The sequence below is a fragment of the Mycetomoellerius zeteki genome, unplaced genomic scaffold (genome assembly GCF_001594055.1).
Source record: "Mycetomoellerius zeteki isolate Tzet28-1 unplaced genomic scaffold, Tzet1.0 scaffold174, whole genome shotgun sequence".
Taxonomy (NCBI): Eukaryota; Metazoa; Arthropoda; class Insecta; order Hymenoptera; family Formicidae; genus Mycetomoellerius; species Mycetomoellerius zeteki.
This window is the reverse complement of record NW_017256696.1, coordinates 2,626,322-2,645,420: the sequence shown is the minus strand read 5'-3', so window position 1 is coordinate 2,645,420 and position 19,099 is coordinate 2,626,322. Positions and strand designations below refer to the sequence as shown.

The 19,099-nt window shown below is 35.6% G+C and overlaps 1 protein-coding gene and 1 non-coding gene across 2 annotated transcripts in view; both read right to left on the bottom strand.

Annotated features, from left to right (window-relative positions):
* The window catches only part of LOC108721466 (uncharacterized), a 95,287-nt gene extending 81,639 nt beyond the window's left edge, over positions 1 to 13,648 (bottom strand). Inside the window, 1 exon segment of the mRNA XM_018446017.1 lies at positions 12,276 to 13,648. Within this exon segment, the coding sequence (XP_018301519.1) occupies positions 12,276 to 13,572 (1,297 nt within the window). The 5' untranslated portion in view covers positions 13,573 to 13,648.
* A 4,663-nt stretch (positions 13,649 to 18,311) lies between these two features.
* Positions 18,312 to 18,384, bottom strand: TRNAK-CUU (transfer RNA lysine (anticodon CUU)). Its single transcript has one exon. It is a non-coding gene; the product is annotated as a tRNA-Lys (tRNA).
* Positions 18,385 to 19,099: the final 715 nt, after the last annotated feature.

The following is a 19,099-nucleotide window of genomic DNA, read 5'->3' as shown; positions in this document are numbered from 1 at the left end:
CAAAATTAAAATTAATCTCTTGAGAAAACGCATCCCTTATATTCGAGTGTCACGCACTTCGCGTACATTCGACGTAACGTTATTTAAAAGGTATTAACTCGTAAGTTTTAGAGTCCTACTTTTTCTTTTTGCGACTTCGGAAGCAGAGGAAGTCGGGGAGCTACGGCGAGTCGGACAAGCGACGGAATTTATTACGTATTAATTGCACGCGACCACGTCGTCGGTCATAATTACGTTCGACGTTTCGAATCGAGAGGACTGCTTGCGGTTTACGACCGTAACGAGGAAGTACATGAGACATGCGAGAGACGAGAGCACAATCTCCCTTTCTCGGACCGACACTCGAACCTAATCGAAACAGAAAAATATCACAACCGTTCTCAAATGCGATAATAACAGTCTGACGCAGGCAAGCTAAATCAAAATAATTTTTGGACGATATTTATTTTGAAACTGCACTGAGAGCAATTTTGCTGAAGACTCTAGAAATTTGGTTAGATACAGATCTGAAAATAATTTTGCAGAAATTTTAAATATGATGAGCAGTGCTGCAAAATGTTTTGATAGCAATCATCCTTTTGTCATCCTATCTAATTATTTTGATGGTCCAATAAAATTATTTTTGAGATTTTAATTTTCAGATTCTTCAGCAAAATTACTCTTTCAGTGTGATTACAGAAATGGATTGATTTATATTTTGACATACATGGAAGTTAAAAATAAAATGTTATTTATAACTTAAGAAATGGGTTACTATTGATATCTAATAGTCCTTTGATATTTAATAATGAAGAATGGATATCTTCCGTTTAATTCTGCATGGATCTTCTAAGTATTGATTTATCGGTGAAAAGCTGTGCATACTAAGATAAGATATATATAAATGTGTACGGACCATAAAGAAGGAAATTGATTGAACGAAATTGATTTAGCGGTCGATGTCGACTCCTCCCGTTAATCATCGAATTCATCGCGGCTTCTTAGGGGAATCATTTGTTATCGTTATCCTTCAACGTGTTACTAATGAAGCGGATAAACGTGTAAGCGAGTACAAGTTATCAATGAGGAACCTCAATTTTTCATAGCTTCGCAGATAAACTCGTTTGACGTTCCGATTATGTTCCTTGCGTGCGGAAATTGCTTGCGACATGCTCACTGCTAATGTAATACGTACGACATTTATCTATCTTGTCTCCGAAGGAAATTTCTAATTCGATTATGATACATTAACGCAAAACATATACATGGTTGTATTTCTCATGTGGATTTACTCTTTAATGCAATATTCTACTCATTAGACAGAGAGAGGAGAAGATGGTATTATGGCCATTGTATATATTATGGCCTCCCTTAATATCTCTGCTATTATATAGCGAATCCTAATGATTACTTATGGAATTATTAGTTCAGTAGCTCGCCGTCACACCATGATACTAATATTACCAATACTCATTAACCACATTGAAAAAAAAGATTAGCTGCTGCAGCAAATTAGATGGTAAAATATGGCATTTTTAATTGGCTGCAGTAGCCAATCTTTGGTTGTAGTACCCAATTTTTGGTTGCGTTAACCTATCCGCAATATCAGTATAGAATTTCGATAGGCTAACACAACCAAAAATTGACTGATGCAACCAATTAAAAATGCTATGCCATATTTTACCATCTAATTTGCTGCAGCAGTCAATCTTTTTTTTCAGTGCAGCACTTATTATAACGCATTTTTACTTTCAAGTATTTCGAAACATTTCTGAGCATACACTTTAGCATTTAATTACACCTACTTCCTCATTTTTCTTAAACTTGAGTGTATTATCACATGAATATATGTATTTTTGAGTGTGTTATTTGCTATTTAACATTTTATTTGACTGTATATATTTTGAGTTATGCAAATTTAAACAATACCAAATAAATGGCATTTTGCTAATGTGGCCCTCTTTATGGATATTAATTACTCACAACCTCATTTTTGAGATTTTCATATCAAAATAGTTATTTGATAATTGATTGTAGCTCTACTGTTGATCTATAGTTTATATTACGTGTACTATTTTTAATACTGAGATTTTTAGTACTGAGTAGCTTATATGCAGAAGTTATGTGAATGTATATACAGTCATTTGCATACATTTTAAAATGTTTTACTTTTTTGTTAATTTTATAACCAAATACTGTTTTCTAAACAAAACTAATATTTTAAGGCTATTTTTATGGAAGGCCACATTACCATTTTTTTCTTCGAGTCATTTTGCAATGTCGCTACACTTTTGTTAATAGTATCCTAAGTAATAAATATTTCGTAACTTTGAGCCTACAATCAATTCAACAACATTTCAACGAATGTAATTGTCAAGTTTTAAACTTAAATATTGATTATTAACAAAGATATTGTGTAAAATGTAACTGGGGTGCCATAATACCATCTTCTCCTCTATATATTTGTCTTGATATGTCGACTTTCAAGGAAACTTTTAATTTGATTATCTTATGAGATTACGTTAACATATACAATCAGAGCAGAAATTATTCGTATGAAACTTCTTTTTTCGTTTTTTAATCATTTCTAAATTATCATTTTTTTAATATTTTATTTCTCTTTATATCTCGCAGTTTTTAATTATTTATTTTTATATCTCGCAATTTTTAAACGTGTGAAATATAAGAGAAATAATATAAATATAAATTTCAACACGTTTCCGCTGTCTAATTGGATGTAACTTGTAATGATGATAACGTGCATCGTTAACTCGCTAGTTTGCGTCGTTTTTGTAATTTTCATTACTACTTTAAAAAACCTTTGATTGAAAGGAACATGGAAGAAAGAGTGATACCATCTTTTTCACGTATTCTTATTTTGTTACCATTGCAGTTAAAACTTGTCTGTAGGATGTCTCTGCACTAGTAAAGTTACAACTTCTCACTGATACGACAGAAGTTGCTACAATATATGCAGCACGTTAATTTGAAACGATATCTTTCATGATATATTGAGATATAAATAACGTCACAACTAATATATAAAAAAAATTAGCAAATTATTATTTAAACTCTGTTTTTTTAAAGATAATTAATGTGCCGAATAATTTACTAAAAATTAGTAATTATATTTCGCTGAATGTCGTTCAGGCTGGGATTTAGGAAATGATGAGTGTTCAATAATTTTATATCTAAAATCAATGAAGCAGAATACTTCTATAGCTTCCGGTCGAAATTTTTCTATTGCGGTATAATTAAAAATAGCGGTACATTGTGCAATGTCGATTTAAATACATTGAAAGAAAAGATTGGCTGAATATGACATAGCATTTTTAATTGGCTGCAACAGCCAATTAAAAATGCTATGCCATATTCTACTATCTAAATTGTTGCAACAGCCAATCTTTTCTTTCAGTATAGGCTTAAGAAAAGAATCGCACGCTGTTCGAGATTCGGAGCACATCGGCTGCATCGTTTTAAATCAAGTGAGAGCTCTTGCTTAACGCGAATCGAATGTAATATTATCGCGCGGTAAACGCAGTAATTGATGAGATATCCTTAATGCGTGATGCATCACGCTTGACATTTACATTCCGTTCGTATGAGATTAATCAAGTGCAACGGGAATTACGCGCTGTAAATAGATTGGCAGATTGGCAATGAAGTCAGTCTGGAAATGTTTCATTTTTTATGGATGCTTAGAGTGTTCCTATCGACGCGAGCTAAGTGATAACTGATGAAGCGAAACGCACTTAACCCATTTAATGTCAAAACACGTAAAGAAAAACATCATGAGTACTTTTATAGGTCTTAATTCGCGACTAAAATCGAGTTTTTTCAATAGGGAATATTCTGTGGACACTGCATCAACATTTAACGGTAAATTCTTTGGATAATTTAACGATAACTTCTCATCTCTTCTCATTAATTTTATATTCCGAATTTGACAAGATCTGCCATATATTAGGCATATATTTTACTTTAATAGAAAAAGGTTATACATTAGAAAAAAAATTATTATTTGAAAAGTTTTATTTATGTGTAATTTATTAAAGAAACATTCTCGTTTTTCTGCAATAAATCATTTATTAATATCGCCTTTTTAGTTCACAAAATGCTATACACCATGTTGTCTATATTTGTTCGCCACGAGAAAATCACGTGAATAACACAGCTTGACAAAATATTTGTGTAGGACGTATATCAGGAACATGGTGAAGTCGATGTCGCGGAAAACATTCCACGATAGCAAATCTAGTAAGTTCATAGGCGTGTCCATCGTCATCCATCAAAGCGAGATTTTATACAATAAAAAAATCGTCTTTAATTAATCGGTGAAAGTCAGCCGTCTAGCTAAATATAGAAAAAAAAAATTCTAACAGCATTAACATACGAAAAATTTGTACGGTACTTGTAAAAGTATCCGTAATGATTTCGAAATTACTGCTGATATAACACGGAGATGATTGAGCGAATAATGATGATTCATTAAATTGATGAATAGTTTTGACGCGAACAAATTTGAGTAAATTGTGTATTAAACTTTGAATGTTATCGTCCTTATATAGAGAATATCTCGTTAATGTTAAATAAGCAAGTTATTTCATGAATCTGATTGTATAGTAAACGATTTTTTTTCTAGAACGATTGATGAAAGATTTTACTTTGTATAAGTATTATTTATTGTAATCTTTTTATTTTCCATATGTTTTGATAATTACTTTTAAATTAAACTTCTGTTAAAATTAAGAAAGAATAAAATTGTAACATTTATATTTTTAAAAATCTTTTTATCTCAAAATCTCAGGTGTAATTTTTTTGCATTTAATCTCTTTGGAAATTTTAGATGCTATAAATTTGTTGTATCATTTTTTTCTATTCAATTCGCCTAATGCAAATTAAATCTTATTTATACAGCGTATGTCATCAATATGATCATAAAATTTGGCAAACGTAATTTACTTGATCTAATCTTAAATAACTTAATTCTATTATTAACTAACAATTATTCCATCGATAAGCAATATTTCATACAATACGTGAACGCAATATTTGAATAAAAAATATCACATATTACAGCAAATTATAAAAATATTTAAAATATCACGAGATATCATACGGATTTTAGTAATCGTCGCAGTTGAGATAAGCCATTTTTACGTGTATATTGCGCGTGAGGACAATTTAAGAAAAAGATTATTAAGAACCAACTTGGTAAGGGGTGGTAGTATACATGTATATACAACTTGATTTATATATGCCTTACTATTTATATATTCCTTATATGGGCGCTCAACGCGGTGTAGTTCTCAGTACGCATTTTTCATTGCACGGAACGACGAATCGAGTACGTTCATTCATAAAACAGGTTTGTCATCGCCGTCTTGATATCGCGATTTAAGGTTTGGGCAATTGACCCCGTGTATCCTCATCTGTCATGAAAAGGTTTTCGCACCGAGGCATCGGATATTAAGCGGTCCTCTTTCGTGCGAAGCACACTTAAACCCCGTGCCTTTGGCCCGTTAGCTTTCGTGCTGCCTTATTAATAGTTTCGCTGCACACCTTTTGCTCCTGTACGACTCTGCGATGAGCCCTGTCTAGCCAACAGCTTCGGCTTGACCACCCTTCGGCGATACTTCGGCGAAGATTACAAAAGGAATACAAAAGGATAACCAGCATAGGAAATTTGTAATAAAGAATAAGAAGATTGAATCCTACTTTGGAGGTCTCTCTCGAGGCTTCGTGTGAAATTGTCGATGATAAAAATTGCCGTAGAATGGAGATGACATGAGAATACAAAGAAAGTACCTAAGTACTTCTTAAAACTCTTTGTATTCTTGTCATCTTTATTCTAATAAAGATGTAAAAAATTCTTTGTCATCTTTATTCTACGACAATTTTTATCATCGACAAGTGATGAGAGCTGTTTATCATTTTTCAAAATTTTACACGTCGCAAACGTTTAAATAGTAGGTACGTGTACAGTTAATTTATAATTTTAAACATTTTACCAGATATGTAAATCATACAACTGATATTCGGGCTGTGTTATCAAACATATTATAAGCTGTCGTTAATGCAGCTTGAGTCGAGTAATGTTGTAATCGAGTAGCGTTGATCATTATTGCTTGCATCCTGAAACGAATTCGGAAGGTGTCGTTGATTTTGTTTTGCATGTATAATCATTCTGGATTATCTGAATTATTGATTCGCATCGATCGAGAATTCCGTAAAGTCTCACGATAGCTCTAACCGGTTATACGGCTCTCATTTAGAAATAACATATGCAAATCCGTGATGTCATTTGCTTACGAAATACGCTCATGTGAATAATGAACTTTTGAATCACAGCATGTCTCTTTAATTGCGATACGGAAGTACAGAATCAACGGAAGAGGAAAAATTGACATTGCATTACGTTGCAGAGGCACGTATGGAATGTAATAATTACTTAATGACACTCCGTGGAAATTCGTAATTTCCATTAACAAGCGGCAAAAAAGTTAGCACGCCTTTTCCCAGTCATTAGAAGCTCGTTAGTTAGTCAGACGTGTAAAGCATTTTCCCACAAAGTTGAATCTGCGATGCATTCTGGATTTCGGATGTCTATTGAAAATGATCTTATTAAAAAATTTAATTCTATAATTTCTTCTTTAAATTTAGTGAACCAAACACATAATTAAAAACATGATATAACGATAAATGTACATGTAAGATAGTTATAGGAAAATATTATTTCTAGCCTTTGATTTAAAAAATTTATTCCCGCGATTGTTTGTCATTTTTTTATCACAGAATCGCAACGTTATTTTCGTTATCATTCGTAAAGTTTTATGAATGGAAGTTCACCCAAAGCCAATGTAGGTCACGATCTCGCAATACTTTATAGATATTTCCGCTTATGCTTAATTATCCCGTTTTTGATAATAATGTTATTTGGAGCACCGAATCTTTTTAAAACTTTCGTCATTATCAAACTATAGAGACAGATTTATCACTTCGTCCGCTTCTCGTATTTTCTTTTATAATTTTTTACATATGTTTTGCGGTTGTGCAGAAAATTAGAATCCAAGACGACGTAGATTAACAATAATAAGCTCGAATCTCTTGTTTCAATCGAACTAAATTGAATTGGTTTTGCTCATATTAATTTGCATTATTCCGCAAATTAATATAAAGCTTCCGCGTAAAATGTTATTCGTCGAAGCGAACAATTAGTTACTTTAACTTTACTGGGAAAGTTCACGACGAAGTGGAGTTATGTGCAAAACGGTGCGTGTACATAGTGCATGTGCACATTCCGCAATGTTGCTATAATCATCTTCATGTTAGTTTCTGTAAATATTTTGGAAAGAGCGCGCGCATCTTTCTCTTCTCTATAAAAAAAATTGATATATTTACCTTGAAACTCATTCAGAATATATTATCGATATACTATCATCTACCTATATCTGAACGAAAATAAAATTTTTGGGCGACAAAGCAAGCCACGTAATCCGATATTGCGTATTAAATACGTTTATATAACTAAAATACTTTTGTGTTTTCACGAATCAAAGAGGAGATTCAAATACAGAGTAGAAATATCTTTTACTATACCATATTTTTCGATCGACACACCCACTGTTCTCGTTTTCTTGATTATTTGTCGACAGCTGTCGATGAATATTCATTTTTTTCAGCTGTTTCCGTCGAACGGCTGACTGCGATCAACGTCGTGTCAACATGAAAAAATACATCGTATTATAAAATCCGTGAACGAGAAAATCGTCCGCCAACTCGTCGGTTATCGCGCGATGCTATCGACCTGCAGCACGTTAACATTCTTAGGTGAAGTTCTCCTGCTAAGGAAGACGAACGTATCCAGAAACGAGATTCCACCGGTTGAATTCCTCGATGATTGATCCGCTGGGGCGGTAGCCTGACGTCTCGACGCGAGTGCATGGAGTGTTTAACTCCAATTACCCGAGCCCTCTGAGATTAAAGTAGTCGCGCTATTACCGCGGACGTCCGTTCTCGTCGTCATCGTCAGTGGACATCGCGTTTGGGTGGCTTCCAAGCCGGATTAAACGCACCGCTGCCACTCATCGTCCTCATCCCAGCTACTTTACACTCGCGGACGTACGAGTGCACGCTGTATTCCCGCACTCATTACGCAAAGAAAGTAATTAGTCGATGAATAGTTGACGTACGGCGGAATTAGACGGTTCATTGATTTTCTTGTGCGAACGATGCCGACAATATAGGTGTCTGTTACTCAGATTATATCGCCTGTTGCATGATTTATGTAAATCAGAATATTTTGCCGATCGCGCGCACGAGCGAATAATTAAAGTGATCGAAAATGCGTGTTATGTTTATACTAATTTTTAACTTAATGTTACGTAATATTTTATTGGAAAATATGTTGGAATTTGCATACCGTGCCTTACAAAATTTTAATCTTAACATTTTATTATTATAACAATAAAAACTTGAATTATGTTGATAACTAATAATATATTACTTTGCAAATTGCAATAAAAATATTAAAAAGATAGTTTGGAGAATTTAAATCTGATCAGTTTAATCCAGTAGCATTCTTAAAATGGAGAATGAATCTTATGGCGGCGAAATAACTTGTGATATTAATTTTTTTGTTTTTTATGCACTGAAAGAAAAGATTAGCTGCTGCAACCAATTAAAAATGCTATGCCACAGTCAATCTTTTCATTCAGTGTACTATGCTCTCGTTCCGTATGTTTTAAAACAAATTAGGCTTAAATATTAATATTGTATTCGTCACAAAAGAAATACTTAGATACGATCTCGAAATTATTTCGTCTTATCGCAACAGAATTTCTAGCTGCATCACTACATGGATATCGAGAAATTATTCTATTTATTACTACTTCTTACATGTCACTGATATTGTAATTAATACTCACTAATTTTGCGCTCAATTAATGGCCATGTCTTGGTTTCATTATTGTAATACCGGTTCCACGAGAGCAAGTTCTTATGGCATAATACATAGGTATAACATGGGACGTCGCATTCATGTTATCCGATTACTTACGTATTCAAAATTATGCGTTTATACAATTATTCACAAAATTATTCAAACGTAATGCCATTGTTATGCAAACATCAAACCATTTTCATTTAAATATTTCCAACTGAACTCGAAAAATGTTTTTCTTTATTTTAGATAAGTTTTCTAGTTAAATTTTTCATTATGTGGTTAACTTGTGGTTTGAACTGGACCTTACTTAACTTGATCATAATGTAAAAATTATGTTTTCCTAGATATGATTGATCACTGAATTACATAGTTAATCACTGAACTATAATAGTTCTGTAGTGGTAACTTTAAAAGTTACTCAGTATAAAACCATTAATTTAATGATTAATTATAGTTAGAAAAATATGTTATATAGTATAATTTAATATACGATATTGAATCGGTATGATAATATCTTCAGCAATGTACGAAACATGGGGCTTAAAATGAAATCATAATTTTATCAAAGTTTTTTCATTAGTTAGATTTTAATTAAAGTTTATATTTAAACTCATATTATGTGTGTATGTGGTCATAGGTGTGTCTAGTTTCGTTGTCTGAATAAATATATTTAGAGGAATGTAAACAGAATCACTTTCTAATAGCGATACACACGATCAAAGTTTTGGCAAAGGTTAGTGCGGTGTGTGTGTGTCTAGTTACGAGAACGTTCTTGATCGGCTCTCTTTTCAATTCAGTAAATATACTCAATATTTTTTCTATATTTTATTACAGTAAAATAAAATAATAAAATGAATACTTTATTGTATCTTTCGATTGATTCAAACAATGTTTAAATTGAAATTTAATCTAAATATAATTTAATAAATTTTCTATATCCAAAATCATTACATAACAGAAATTAAAAGAAAAATAAAGGAATAAGTGAAAAGGATATTAAAGACACGTGAATGAAAAGGATAGAATATAAAAATTTAACAACTTTTCAACCAGTGTTACTGTCCAAAACTCATCTATAAGTACTTTTACAATTTTTAATACGTGAAATAGGAATGTTTGCACGAATTAGCAGCAAGTTCGAATGTTTGTGTAATCATCCGCATAGTGTTACCGATATCACGATGCAGCGATGCAGCTGTATCGACTCCATTCTCCGGAGCAGTGATCGGAATGCTGCTTATCGAATAGACAATTCGGGACAGATATCGAGTTGCAGCAGCGGCAGTCGACCCCAAATCGATTGCTCGACAGTCACGCTGATTTTATGGAATTTTTTGAATGGAGTGTCGAAATTGGCAATCAAAGTGTCTCTCAAACAAATTTCGTGAATGGACATACCTGATGTATATAATTAGCATCGTTTAAAAAACTCGACACGGTTCAAGGGTAACATTCGATTATACACTATATATGTATATAGGTATATTCATCAATTATAGGCGGCACGAGTCGTTCGAATATGACAGGAGATTATCGGATTAAAAATCTACAACTGTGTTGAGAGTCGTAGATTTTATAAACATTAATCGAATTAGATTAAATCGATGTTTGAACGATAAAGAGAAAAAAAGATTTGAGAGCGTTTCTTCGTATATATTGCGTGCCTCGTCCATTAAATCACTACAAATAAAAAGTTAAAAACAAAAAGATGAAAGGATACATCTAAAAAAAAGAGAATATTGCGTTATATTTAAGACATTTTATAATTATATTAGATGAAAGTAATATAAATTTTAATTTTTTAAATCGTAGCATGATATGATGAGATATAATTGTCAAAATAATTTAGTTTTTGTAAGAATATAATGATTTATTGAATAGATTTAATTATTGATTAATAGGATGATAATGATGATCTTTTTTACTTTATTGTGTTATACTTTATTGTGTGTGAGAAAGACATGATTTTATTAAAAATATCTTAGGCAAAAAATACATCGATATTTATTATTAGCTGTTAAAAAATGCAGAGAGATGCTAGTTTGAGATTGAAATAAATTCGTTATCTCGATAACGTCGCATAATCGACATGTACATACGCACGTTGAAAATAATAAACCTGTCAGACGACTTTAATTAGTAATACAACTCTAATACCGATCAAGATTTGATTCAAACTTTGTAACACGGTTTGCTGTTACATAAAGCCCTGTCGAGTTCTATTGATATATAACATTTTCTCATAGTCTATAGATTTAATCAATTACTAATTATAATTAGTAATTTAATATTAGTTATAATTTAAAATGTAAGTTGAATTATTAGCAAATATTACTTAACAAAATGAATTAACATATTGAATTCAATCCACTTTAGAACACATTGCTCATTTGCTGCAACAACAACTTAACTTAAATGTAATTATGAATTTTAAGAGACACGGCGTCTTGATCTTAATATATGTTGTCATGGTCATGATCCTGAGTAACCTCCAACAGGTTTTAGGTGGAGGTTATTCTTCGTTTAAAAGTTATTAACAAAAAAAGTTTAAGAAATAACTTATTTCTGTTAGAGATAATATTAAAAATTACTCTATATCTTTCCTATTAAGAGGTATTGGATTTTCCATGCGAAGCAAGGTCCACCCCACTTCTCTCCTTGCCTAGAGGCGCACGACTTCCACGCGAAGCGAGGTCCACCGCACAATCAGATAAGGATTGGGTCAGGTCAGGATTAAATCGGGGTGGGGTGCAGAGGGAAGGGCGGAGTGTTCTTTCTACACGAAACTATTTGGAATAGAACAATTGTTTCATATAGAAAGAATACGCGTAGACAGGAGAGGGACTCTGTCCTCTAGGCAGGGGGGAGATAGGGTGGACCTTGCCTCGCGTGGAAAATCCAATGTCCCTTAATAGGAGAAATATAGAGCAGTTTTTAATGTTAGATATAGCAGAAATAAGCTGTTATTTCTTAAACTTTTTTTGTTAATAACTTTTTAACGAAAGACGACCACCACCTAAAACCTGTTGGAGGTGGACCCCACTCAGAGTCATAACGTTAACAACATATGTCAAGGTCAAGGTCATCGGCGCGGTGTCCTTCAAAACTCATAATTATGCCCAACATACTTTTATTTCTTTACAATCAGTTATCGAAATTGCATTTTAAAATTAGTATTACAAAATTTTATTTCAAAATGTTCAAACTCATTTTCTGGAAAACTTTACTTTTTGTTAATTATGTCATTGTTGTAGCAAATAAACGATATTAGATTTATTTGATCACTTTAAATGGTTTATCATTCATTTGTTAACTATAATCATCGAGTGATAGTATGTGAAAGAGTACTCACTGTAGTTGGAAAGTTCGTTGTGGGTTCCGTTCACCGTACTGTCCGGCAGAATCTGCAGATATCGATGCTTGATATACATTCGTATCTTCCTTAAGGGTCCACTGATGTGGGAGAGATTAGCCGATCTCTCGGCCCGAGTGCCCGCGTCGCCGATTAAATCAATCGATCTTGCATTCACTGCACCGATAATCCCAATTCCCAAGACACTTAAACCATTCGCGATCGGTCTCGCACTGATTCGACGCACATTGGATGGACCGAGCGATCCATACCGTCCGAATGCGATGAGGAAGAAGAGGAAGATCAGTTGAAAGACCGAGTAAACGCGACACGCGCGCCTGATCTGCTTCCTGTTTGCGGAGTTCTGCCCAATCCTCTTATTCCGCACGTCTTCCGAACGTTCATCGCGTCGTTCCGAACAGTCCAATCGTCCGTTCTCATCCGTCCGCGTGTCGTCATTACCGAATCCCTCCCAGAAAAACCCTTCGTCGAAGTTTTTAAAATTGTTCTCGTAGATTTCGTCCTTCGCGCGAGTACGCGAGTGATGACTAGAGAGAAGAGGACTTCCTCCTGCGATTCGTTTTCCTTCCGAGTGATCGGATGGATTCGTCTCGAGAGTCTTACTCCTGTAGAATAACGGCCGCGACCTCGTCCGGGATCGATCCCGGAGACTTCGACGCCTCGCGATCGTGCTTCCATTTGCGTCCACTATCGCAAGCCGATGTCGTTCCGCCTCGTCGCGTAGCCGCGATTCCACTCTCTCGGTCTCGTTGCTTGCGTCCTTCCGCGAGTTCCACGTGACCGAGAAACGCTCGTCCTTGGCGACATCCTCGATCGTTTGCGGAGATTCTCTCGACACGCAACATGCTTCGAAGAGTACGTCTTCGTTTTCGTCTCCTTTTTCTCTTTTTGCTTCTCGTCGCCGATGTGACGGCTGCGTTAGGCGACTCTTTACCAGGAAGTCACATCCGCCTAGGATCGTTTCCTTTTTGTCATCAATTCTCGGAACTCTCGTGGGTGAACTTTCACCGTGATTAGGCGGTGGGTTTCTACGTTTGCAGTTTATCAGCTCCGCTTTTCTCACGCAGTTTCCAGTCTTTTGCCATCGATCTTTCGGGACTCTTCTCTGCGATTCGTTCGACCCATTATCGTCGATCTTCTCGGATAAATGCACGCAATCGGTTTGGCATTCGTCATTCAGGAAAGTGGACACATGAATCGATGTCGCAGTCGGGCAGTCGGCACGGGAATCACAGTGCAGCACCCTATGCCCGCCCGTGTCGATCTCAGCGAGCATGACGGTCTCATCCGACGCTTCTTCTTTTGCCCTCCTCTCTCTTGGTACAACCGTTTCCCGCGTTAGTACAGCCGCCTCCTGTGGATTTATTATAAATTGTCGCGATCTCGCTCGTTTCCTTCTCACGATTCCGATTCCTACTTCTCGTCGTCGTTTCAAATGGCCTCGAGGAACGTCGGTCGGTTCGAACCACGATTGTCGGTGCGGTATCGATGAAGGCCGCGCGCCTTGCCAGTTGGCATTACAGCCGACTTCTAATCACTTCCGCCTCCGAAGAGGGTGCCTCGAAACAACGTGGGCCGCTGGGAATGAGGGATGCGGCTGCCAGTCCGCTGTTACCATCCATACACCGTTATTACGTTTTCGGTTCTCTCGCATTCTTGCTGCTGTCGATCGTACGGGTATCGATGTTAGCGCGCGCCCTGGTACAGACTCGCAGTTCCTATCTGTTGGATCAGCTGATCGCCGGATTTAGGAATAACGATTCGCAGTAGACAGGAAACGACGGGATCGATTTGCGTGACGACATTAGGTCAACGGTAAATCTCGCGAGTTCTACGATAGAAATTATGTTTCTTGCCCAGTATCGCCAAAGATACTCGATACACTGCGAATGATCCTGGTAATGAATTGATGGTGAGACCGATCCTATTTAAATGATTTTGATATAATTAACCGATGATTTTCGCGACTACACTCGGTCCTTTCTTTCTTTTTCTTTCACTCTTTCTCTCTTTATGAGATTTATTATTAATCTGCGAGGTCATGCATTAAATATCTTACGCCATTTCTCGTTCCCTTCTTTTCTACAGGTCTTATCAATTACTTCTTTCTGAATCTCGCGTACGTTTTGTAATCGTAGCTACGCTCAAAAGAATCCTCTCGCGAAAGATCGACACGAACAGATCTCCACGTAACGCACTATCACTACTTCACCACTAGTTATCATTATCCGAAGAAGAAACATTGGGCCCTTCCTTGATCGACGTCTACAATAGGATACCCCTGTTACAAACTTCCGCGAATTGGCGATAAAAAGTCAAAGGCGAGAAAGATCGGAATCGAGAGATAAAATTGAATTGTCGCGTCGCGACCGATAGGCATGCACCTTCCACGTGCTCCAAGAAAACGTTTCAAAGAATACTATAGAAATTTTACTACGGAATCGTTTGTTACCGATTGCTGCCGATTTTTTCAGTTCGAGGGTAAACACAGCGAGATCGTTCCCTAAATCGCCGCGACGAAGATGGGACCAGACCGAGCTATGCGTTATCGGGCAGGTCTTGCATACGGAATTGTCACGGGGGGTTCGCGGCCACGCGCGGGGTTATCTCGCAGGGTCGTCGGATGGTGCCGGTGCGACGTCCGAGAAACTACTGAACGAGTGCCGCAGTTCTCTTCCCCGACTCGCCGGGTTCGGGCACGCTCCTCGGTTCGCTCTCGTAGAGAGACCGAACCGGCGCGGCGGCGGCAGCGGCGGCACACGAGCGCACACCACGGCGGGTTGGCGGCGGTGGCGGAGGCCAAGAGTGAAACCACCAACACTGTATCAACGGGACACACGACGCGACTCGTTCTACTCACACGGGCCCGCCGAAGCAGCATCCATCCCATCCCGCGCTCCGAGAAGAACTCCGAAAGAGTCGATTTGTTAATAGCAGTCGTCGCTGTCGGCCGTCATTGCGTTGTCGTTATCATCGTCGAAATTGTCATCGAAATCGCTTGCGTTGTCCTCGCCGTCCTGTTCCGCTCAGTATCAGCTGCATGTCCCGCTCGAGTCCCGTTCCAGAGTAGCACGCAGCACGCGACAGATCTGGAAGCTCGTTCGCTCTACGTTCGCTACCGCACCATCACCATCGGAACCATGACCACCACCATCCGTCACGCGCCACAACTTTTTCTGCCCTCTCGTCCTTTCTTTCTTTCTTCTCTTACAAACTAGTAAGCCTCTTCTTTGTCGTTAAGAACTTATCCTCTCACTGTCACTTGGCGTTTCTTTTTCTTTTTCCTCCTTTTACCTCTTTTGTCGCGATTTTTTCTATTCGTCTGTTTCCTCCTCATTCATCTTTGTTCCGCCCTTTTTGCATAAATCTAGTCCTTTTGACTTTTCTCTCTTCGACCGCGAATCGTCCTCCAATTATTCCAGATCTGTCGCACCCGAGAATTCTACTATCGTTCTATTCTCTCTTCCTCTCATCCTGCGATCGTAAAATAGAAGCGCCACAAGGAGTTACTACTCGTTGGCGGGAAGAAAAAGACGGTACGACGAAGATAAAGACCGTGAAGGACGTGCACGGCACCTGCGAATCTAAGAAGATAAATCACTCGGAAATTGTCTCTTGCATGCGCACCCGCATTAAGATTTCTCTCCACCGCCGTTTCTTTCTATTCTCGCTCTCTCTTTCTCTTTCAGTTTCTTTTCTGTCACCACCTCCTTTCGCGAGTAACTTCTTTTAACAAGATGGTTTTTGACGGTTTTTACACAATCGGCATTTATGCGCTACGATCAGGTGCTATTGCTGTTGCTATCGTTGTCTATGGATTGCGACGTCTCGTTTCCTTCGTCTGAGTCTTGTTTTTCCCATTCTCTCTTATTTGGAATCGAAAGTCGCCTAGGTCAAACGGTACGCTGGATGCTTCTACGAACAGAAAGCAGATCATTTTGCGGTTAAAAGGATCGAGTTTGTGTAATCGTGACGGTTAAGCTTGTTGCGTATTTCAAGTTCTTGCACAAGTGAATAAACTTCTAATAATTGTGTTCCGGGTGGTCGTCAGTAACTAATAGTCCATTATGTTGTATAATTTTATAATTACTCAACACTGATTTAGCTCTTTTATTGTAAAATATTTAATAAAAATATCGGAGAACGAAAATTTATAGACCGTTTAAAAAGAAAAAAAAACGAATTCCGGTTTATTTTATATTAGAGAACAATTTTTGATTAAATTAAAATTCTTATTCAGGGAAAAGAACAGAAGTAAAAAAAAGGAAAAAAATAGGAAATACATCCATGACTTCTGAATCGAAAAATATTACATATAATCTACAAGTTCATTTAAAGCAAAATGCGTGAGAAGAAGTCTGTGTGAATAATTTATAATTGAGTTGTATTCTTTTTCAAATTAACGTAAGATAACTAAATGGAGAGTGAAATACTCAATATTTATAATGTTGAAGAAAACTAGAAATACGTTATTTCTGTTTACAGAAAAAAAATAAAATTATTGATTTACAATTACAATTCTTAAAGTTACGATTAATTAAATTAAATACAATTTATAAAATTGCTTAATTAAAAATTACTAAATTATGAGCTCACATAATATTTAAAAGTAAAATTTTGAATCATAATATTGTTATGTATAAATAATAATATATATTTAATTTTTAAATATTACAAATTTTGCATAGATTTCTGTGTAATACGATACGCGGAATGTCGTTTATTTTATAGTAGTTTTAACATCTTTTTTATATAAAGTAATTTCCGCTAAATCAAAGTCCGGAATCCTGTAACAAGTGGAATTGCAATTTTATTCCGAAGAAATACGACGATTAAGGCAATGATAGAATCCGAAAAAGTATACGTGCGTTCGTTTGAACGATATACATCGATTGTTTCCTCACTCACATAGAAGATTATCACTGGGTGCAATCCAGAAGTGGAAATGTCTGCTTCTTACGTGCTCTCTTCCCCGGTTTGTAGAAAGATAATAGAGAGATACCTTTCATCGGGGGGAGGGGGGCAACGCGACAAACGCATTCCTGATTGTCTATATCTTTCACTTTTATGGCTACTCGATGAATTTATGGTACTGTCGAGTATGTCGTGAAAACAAGGGAAACAACGGGATAATACAGTGTGACAGATGTTGTAGGTACGGATTATGCGATACAACTCGAATTTCTGTTTTTCTTGTAAAAATATAAAAATATTTGAAGATTTTGTTTATGTTGCCTCACAACAATGAACGTTAAATAATCATATTCGGGCTACATACGTTAAAGTCAAAAGAAAGTGTGCGAGAGATTAGGTTTATTTTTTGTTTGTTTTTTATAAAATACGAAAGAAATATGTATAATAGATTATAAAGAATTTGAGGTTTCTAGAAATCTCATAGGTCTAACACGAAGTTATTCTAGAGACGATTCGCACATTCATTCGGGCTTAGTCCACAGACTCGGGTTCAATAGATCCTAAGGCAAGTTTTTGGAAATAGGATTTGGAGATTCGTCCATACCTCATATAAATTGAAATAAACATAAATTGTAGTATAGAGTTGAACACACACACAACACATGCATACACGTTGAAATATTACAATAATATCGTCCATACATAAAATATAATATTTAATATTGAATTTAAAAATTGTATATAATTTTAAATTAGATTTTATTCTAATAACATTTTTATTTAAGACGCGATTACGATTAAGTTCCAATTAATCAAGAATTAAAAGTTGTAAGAAATGATAGCATCTTATTTACATTAGATTTCCTCTATATAAAAAGCAACTTTGAGTTAGTTGAAGTTTATGCAGGTCGGTATAAAAAAAAGTACAGTATCTCCTCGTACCGCAGTTTTCACAAAACGATAAAACTGAACTATATATGTAACACGAAATTCAAGTGATGGAAAATATTTATCTGCAAACGGAATTATAATATTATTCGTATCTCACGAATACGAATATTTTTAATTTGTATATAAATGTAACAGAAAAAAAATTAAATTCGCCCAACGTGGGGCTCGAACCCACGACCCTGAGATTAAGAGTCTCATGCTCTACCGACTGAGCTAGCCGGGCTTACGACATCGTGGTAAAAAGTAGCTCAGTTGAATGTATTTAACTATGTTATTACATATAATTTTTCTTTGTATAATATTGAGAAAATTTACATATTTTATTACACGAAATAAATAATATAGTAAATAAATATTTACGCGGTATATATTATAAATGCATAAGAAAATCGTTAAATGCCAATCATGCATAAAATTCTCTCTAAGATCATAATCTATAATAGCATTATATGGCAGTTAAATGTAGGATTACATAAGTATTTGTAACGATGAAAGTATATTTCTCATTTAGCAATTCTATTTTAAGAATGTGTACTTTCAAATGTGGAGAGACATTAATTAATCAAACAGAGCTTTGACAAGTCGATATCCATGTCGAAAGTCATTTCTCTATCTCGAGCGTACAGCAAATATATTGTCACAACTGTCATTATTGTAAACTCATTTAATACACTGAAAAAAATATCTTAAATTAAATTAAAAAGAGTATACTAATTTGCATAACGTATCACGAGATATCTTTAATTTAATTAAAGATATCTCGTGATACGTTATGCAAATTAGTATATTCTTAATGAATCATGCGAAGTTCAAAAGTGCACGCGAATGAGCTACTTTATGAAAATTTTTAAGTATATAGGATGTTTTCTCATGTGCTTGTCATGTTTCTTCGACAGATCATCATTCCGCATAAACGGAGACCGCTTAATTAGGGGGCG